At 50.1% G+C, this 6,925-nt stretch overlaps 1 protein-coding gene across 1 annotated transcript; it reads right to left on the bottom strand.

Moving 5' to 3' along the window:
* Positions 1–1,910: 1,910 nt before the first annotated feature.
* On the bottom strand, positions 1,911–5,097 carry LOC103296351 (granzyme B-like). Its single transcript, XM_008152927.3, has 5 exons — positions 5,022–5,097; positions 3,859–4,006; positions 3,203–3,338; positions 2,759–3,019; positions 1,911–2,141 (listed from the first exon to the last, which is right to left on the bottom strand). Exons 1-5 carry the CDS (start codon positions 5,080–5,082, stop codon positions 1,965–1,967), a joined length of 783 nt encoding a protein of 260 aa, XP_008151149.2. The 5' UTR covers positions 5,083–5,097; the 3' UTR covers positions 1,911–1,964.
* Positions 5,098–6,925: the final 1,828 nt, after the last annotated feature.

A 6,925-nucleotide genomic window follows, 5' to 3' on the forward strand; every position in this document is an offset into this window, starting at 1 on the left:
AGTATTTTTTATTTTGTATTAGTTCCAGGTGTAAGGCATAGGGATTACACAATCATACACTTTACGAAGTGTTTCCCCTGACATTTCTAGTACCCACCTGGCACCATACATAGTTATGACAGTATCATTGGCTACATTCTCTTTGCTGTACTTTACATCCTCATCACTATTTTCTAACTACCAATTTGTACTTCTTAATCTTTTCACCCTTTTTTGCCCAGGCCCCCAAACCCCTTCTCCTCTGGCAACCATCAGTCTGTTCTTTTTATTTATGAGTCTGTTCCAATTTTGTTTGCTCATTAACTTGTTCTTTAGATTCTACATATGAGTGAAATCATATGGTATTGGTCTTTCTCAGTCTGACTTATTTCCCTGAGCATAATACCCCGAGGTCCCTCCATGCTGTCACCAATTATATCTGCTATTTCATGGCTCATGGGAATGAGGCTGCCATCCTGCCTGCTCCCCACCTGCTGCCCTCTCCCCGAGGTGAAGAGGAGGCGCTAGTGAACAGTTTGGGGGCTGCACGTCTAGAAACGAAAGAGATAAAGTCATTTCCAAACCCCACATGCTGCTTGCTGTTGTAGAGACCCAAGTGATAAAATTCAGATAGAGTGTAACCAGATGTAGAAATAAAACATAAATACTTACTCTGGCGGGATCCGGGCCTTGTGGGTTCATGTGAAGGAGGGAGAGGAAATTCCATTCAGATAAAAGTCAACACTGTCAGTTTCACTTGTGTTCAGGTGTCAGAACCTGTATTATGTTCACTGTACATTCCCAATGCCTGGCACTTAGTAGGTGCACAATCAGCATCTGTTCACTGATTGCTGGAAAAACTGTGCTTCTCAGTCCTACTGTAGAGAGAAGCCCTTTCTAACTCAAAAGGCAGGTGGAGCCCATGTGTCCTCTCTCCCCGCAGCCTGAGCCTTGAGGCCAGCAGTGAGGAAAAGGCTGCAGGGACAAAGGCTCCTGAGTGAGCAGCAGTCAGTGGACTCTGAGCACATGGTGGGAACACTGGGCTGCATGTGAGGGTGGAGCTGGCTCTGCCCAGTGAGAGATGGGGCCAGGTGTTCTGCAGACACCCTGCCGCCCTGTCCTCCAGAGCCCTACATGGGGCCAGCACAGGTCTGGTCCCCCGGTCCCCCTGTGCCAAGGCATAAGCTGGGTGGCAACTGAGTGACCAGGCCCTGCTGGAACCTGGGCACTCTGAGTGTCCTAGGTGGGAGGGATATGGGGGAGCAAGGAGCTCAGATCAATGTGGTCTGTGGGGAGCAGGGGTTGGTGGACTCTGAGGATGCTCAGTGGTCAGCAGGAATGAGAAGAAGGGGCAGCCAGGAGACTGGAGGCCAAGCTAGGCCCTGAGCTCAGAGGAGGGCAGAAAAGGGGAGGGAGAGAAATTCAGCCCAGGAGGGAATGAGGAGCTTCTCAGGGCTTCCCTCAGTCCTCCAACCCCCATCTCTCCTCACCAGCCCCCAGGACCCCCAAACCTGCCACTCCCTGGTTGTGGGAGAACAATGTCCTTCTCAGGAAGGCCCTCCTCTCCCCAGTGTGGTGGGGCCTCCTGAGCTGCAGCTCAGGCTGTGCCTGCTTGGTGCCCAGTACCCACGGTGCTAGTCTTTTCCTCTCAGCACGTAACACAGAAGAAGAAGTAAGACCTTCACACTGAGCCCAGGACCTGAGAGATTCATGTTTTCTCCTAATGGTGCTCCTCTCTGCTCTGGCAGAAAGGTGGGCCCTGCAGGTGCAGGTGTGGCCAAAAAAGAGCTGGTAACAGCTCAGCATGGGTTTCGGGGAAGAGGAGGAAGCAGAACACAGCAGAACTGTGCCATTGCCTTCTGAGCACAGAGCTGGTGCCTGTGAATGAGGGTCAAAGAATAAACAATAATCCAGTTCTTCCCATCAGCTAAGAGACATTTATTCAGTTGCTGGCACCACCTCCCTCCCAGCAGTGTGATCCTCGATTAGCTCCAGAGAGGATAGTCTGGGTCCTGCAATTGGAGACTTTTCATGGTCTCTCTTATCCAGGGAAGGAAACTGGCGACTTTGGTGTAGGCTCGTGGTGGTGTCCCATCATTGCGTCCATAGGAGACAATGCCCTGGATCTCATTTTTACACAGGAGAGGTCCCCCGGAGTCCCCCTGTGGACAGAGAGAGGGAATAACTGAGCCAGTTCTCCTGGACCTGGCTTCCTTGCCACCCCCAGTCCCTCTCAGAGAAGGCTGCCTTGCATGGTGTTCACTTGAGAGATAAGCGGGCAGGCAGTCCCCATGGACCCCTGAGCCTGGACATTGTCACTGCTTCACTTCACACCAGGTGGCAGCTCCCTCTGCTCTCTCAGGTCCCAGATCCTGTGGCTATGAAGGTGCTGTGCAGCTGTGGCTGCAGTCTACTGTGTAAGGACCTGAGAGCAGGCAGGTGGGGCTGACACTTAGTATGGAGAAGGAGCCCATTAACCAGTTCTGAGAACTCTTCAGATATAACTACTGCACACCTAGGAAACAGTTATCTAACTGCTGTGCCCAGGCCTTGGCCAGAGTGTTGCAAATTCACCCTCTGGAGGAGCACCATGTTTGGAGTGACTATAGGCCCTGTAGGCTCTCAGAGACCCCAATTCTCCCAGCTCTGGGGGCTCCCCTCTTTTCTTCTTTGGGAGACTAGAGGGTGAAGGAGTCTCCTGCTGCCTGGGTCCCCAGATCCCAGTTCCTACCCAAATACCCCTCTCCCAGAGCCAAAGTAATCAGATGCTCAGTATCACCTGGAAGGAAGCCTTATTTTCTGTTGGATCCCCCACACACAGTTGAATGGTCCGGTTGTAATAACGGCGGAAGCGGCCTTCACACTCCCAATCCTTTTGCAAGGTCAGCTGTACCTCCTGCAGAGTGTCTGAGTATGTGCCCCATAGGGAGACCTTCCCCCAGCCGGCCACAGTGCACTTCTGTCCTGGCCTCAACCTGTTCCGGCCCCTGGGCAGTTGGAGGGGCTTCACAGCACCAGTTTGCTTGATGTTTCTCTCCAGCTGATGGGGAAGAGGCAAGGGAGTCCAGGTCAGCTAGTGGTCTCTGAGCCAGGACACTGAGGGACCCTTGAGTCACTAGGACTGGTCAGGTGACCAGAATGGGAGGAAAGGAAGGGACAGTTCACAGTGATAGGAGATACAATTAGATCCTAGAACTGCAAGAGCAGCAGGATGTTTCCTTACCTGCAGTAACATAATGTCGTTGGAGTAGTTCTTAGGATTATAGTCTGGGTGGGGGATGGCTCTTTTTACCAGGAAGTACTGCTGGGTCTTCTCTTGCTTTTTGATGTTATGGGCTCCCAGGGTGACATTGATTGACCTTCACAGAGAGCAGACTGGGTGAGTGGTGGGGAGGTAGAGTCACAGGAACTATAGCACAGGAGTTGTGAAGGGCAGGTGATAGCTGGGGCAGGGCAGGGTTGCAGACTAGGGAAATCGAGGCAACAGGGGAAAGGGGCTGAGTGACTCTACTTCTCAATGACACTGAGGTTAGGGATCTGGGAGCTCTCTCTTGTCCTCAGGAGATACCATGAATTGCTTGCATTTTCATTTTGACCCTAATGCACGTGTTCATGGTCCACCGCTGCTTTATTTGCCAAGTGTGGTCTTTCTCTTCCTGTGTTACTTGTTGACACCTCTGACCCTCTGAGCCCAGAGATTACTTGTTTTATTTCTCAGCATCTCATTGCTCCATAATGATTTCTGATGGCTCCTCTGATGAGGTCTATGGGCTTGAGTTACCAGGAGCATGGGGAGCTGCCCTGGGGTGCAGCTCCTGGGATGAAGGACAGGGTCCCTGTAGGGGTTTCAGAAGATGTAGCCTGGCGGCGGCCCCTTACCTTCCATTGCAGTGAGCAGCTGTCAGAACAAAGTTCTTTTGTACAAGGAAACCACCACACATGGATTCCCCCTTCTCCTTTTTAACGTGAAGGTAGGCCATGTAGGGTCGGGAGTGGGGCTTGGCTTCATGTCCCTTGATGATCTCCCCTGAAAAAAAAAGTGTGTTGTACTTGTGTGTCCCCTGTGAGTCCCCCAGGCAGGCATTGGCTTGATGACTCAGGCACATGGGCACTTGGGAGGCTGGACTGGCCTGGAGTTGGCAGGGGCTGGGGAGGGCCCTCAACTTTCTCATCTGGAAAGGGAACAGCAACAGGCTGGGTCTGTGACTTTGCCTGCCACATAGTTATAGGTGAGAATACAGGTCTTAGGAACATAGAAGGCCTGGAGGCTCCTGAAAATTCTTATTCACTGGGTGTTGGGTGAGCTTCTGATGCCCCTGTGATGCTGTGAGGTCCAGGGCAGTGCACTTTGCAGTGTCCAGGACTTAAGTTTAGGGATCTAGATGGTGACACGTGGGAAGGTGCCATGTAAATGTTTGTTGGGTGCTTGGAGGGATGGCTCCCAATGGACCTCTGGAGGAGGGTTGGTAAGGCCAGTGCTGTGGGATTCTGGAAAACAGAGAAGTTTGGGGCTGCCAACCTCACTGGCTAATCCTTTAAGGAGTGGACCTGCTAAAGGCCTGGGAAGCAAAGCAGAGTTTGAGAAAGGCACTGAGGGGCCTTGAGATGGAGCAGAGGAAACAGCAGTCTTCTGGGGATGGTGACACCACCAACTGTGGGGTCTGCTGAGCTCTGGGCTTCTCTCCTAAGCAGACCCTGAGGACAGCACCTATGTCATCACAGGCATGGAAGCCAGGAATGCTGTGCTCTCTGAAGTTTCCCAGCCTCTGCCATGCACTTCTAGGAAGTTCCACTCTCCACATGGCATAGGTAGGGTCTGGGGAGGGCATTGTGCCCACTGGCTTTTCTTGAGAATAAGCTTCTGTCCTGTCTTTTCTGCCTGTGGCTCATCCAGCATCATGTGTGTGGGTCTGAGATGGGATGGGAGCTGGGGTTCAGAGCATTCCTGGTGGAGAGCTGGATCAGGGATGTGCAGAAGGGCCAGCAGGTCTGTGCCCACTGTGGGATGGGTGGGGCCTGTGAGGGTGGGGATGGTCACTCACCTGCCTCTGCTCCGGGGAGTAGGAAGAAGGCCAGCAGGAGCAGGAGCAGGGGTGGCTGCATCTTCCCAGGAAGGCTGCTCAGGTCGGAGCTGCTGGTGTTTCTCTGTGCTCTCCGTTAGCGCCCAGAGGAGGAAGGACGTGTGGGTGGGCTCTGTGACCTGAGTCCCCCTCTGGTTTTGTAGTATTTCATCCCAGAAGGCTTTCTATGAAGCATCTCTGCCCCCACACCTCCTGCTTGATGATGGTCTCTATGTGGTTGTGTGAGCAGTATGCAGTGACCACATAAGTACCCACAGCTGATGACTCAGAGCAGACAGCAGAGCAGACTCCAGCCCTGAGCAGGAACCCAAGGTGGGGCCTGTGGCATGTGAAATTAACCAGTGGAGGTACTGGAGCCCAGAAAACCGAGTCCCCAGTGATAGAACAACCAATGCCTCATTTCCATGTTACTAAGTCCATCAGGTAATTTCTTTTGCACATGTGTGTTTAGGCTCTTCTCTGTCCAATGCAAACATAGTAGAGATTTATCTCTTTCCTTTAGAGCAGAATTTTCAACCTTTTTCATCTCATGGCACACATAAAGTAATCACTAAAATTTTTTGGTACACTAAAAATATATCTTTTGCCCATCTAATAAAAAAGAGAGGTAAAACTTTGATTGATTTACAAAAAATATATATAATTGCCTACTCTTTTTGCTCCAAAGTGACTTTTAAAAACATCAGGTTCCTACACTTCTATATAAGAATTGCTGGTACCAAGAATTGACCAATCAGATACAACCATGTTATTCAAGGCGACCAATAAGATGCAACTATATTATATGACCTCTATATTTGTAGTTTAAGACAGGACATTTACACCAGATGACTATTGTTGTGTTGGCTATTGTCATTTTTTATTTGCTGACCTAAGGGAAAATAGGCTAGTGACCCTGACTAAATAGTCTGGTATTGATGTTTTAAAAGTTCTGTGGCACACTGTTGAAAACCGCTGCTTTAGAAAGAGCTGACCATCTGATGGGCGAGACAGAAACATCAGGGAGCAGAGTACTGAGTGGGAAGGGCCATGGTAGAGTGATGCACAGGGGAGGCACAGAGCATCACCACCATCTACTAAACCGACATAGCAACCCATTCACCATCACAGTGTCCTCCCGAGGGGTTTTATTTACAGATGCTCAGTGATAGAATCCATCTGTCTTGTCAACATTTTTAACCAAAGTCTGTCCTTGACATACATTGGCCTCGAGTAAGGAATCACTGTGGCCCTTGTAGTTGAACCCACTGATTGGCTTAGCCTAGGGTCATCCTTACTTTGGGTTGGCTGGGTTCAGTCCCACCCAAACCACATGAACCAGGACTGGAAAGGGCTGTTTCCCCAAAGGAAGTTCAGGTTACTAAATTGTTGATGTCGAGTGAAGTGAGAAAGCGTGCTTGTCAACCAAAGACCGATAATTGTCCTTGTAGTATCCTCTGTGCTCTGTGCACAGCCACACTTCTGCTAGAGCAGGCTTGGCGCATAATAGGCTCCCACCTGCTAAGCCAATTGTGCTGATGAGCTCACTGCACTGTGAAGGACTGTTGCTTCTAAATGGCCTTTGTCCAATTCTGTCCAAAGATTAAGCTTTTCTGAGTGGTTAGAGTCTGGTAATTAAAATGTCCACCTTTACGTTTTCTGTTTTTTATATTTTTTCTATGAGGAATATTATGTATAAAAATACATAACTTCAGTGTAAACATCTTCCTTGTCATACCACCAACACTCGAAACCTCTCCTTGTTTAAGTCAGCCTGCCTCGTAGTAGACCTTTACAAAATAATGAACCTTTCTTTTTTTTAATTACTTCATTGATGAACGTATCTCATATTTGTCCTCATCCCCCCCATTCCCATCCCAAACCCC

The sequence above is a fragment of the Eptesicus fuscus genome, chromosome 5 (assembly GCF_027574615.1).
Source record: "Eptesicus fuscus isolate TK198812 chromosome 5, DD_ASM_mEF_20220401, whole genome shotgun sequence".
NCBI classification, from domain to species: Eukaryota; Metazoa; Chordata; class Mammalia; order Chiroptera; family Vespertilionidae; genus Eptesicus; species Eptesicus fuscus.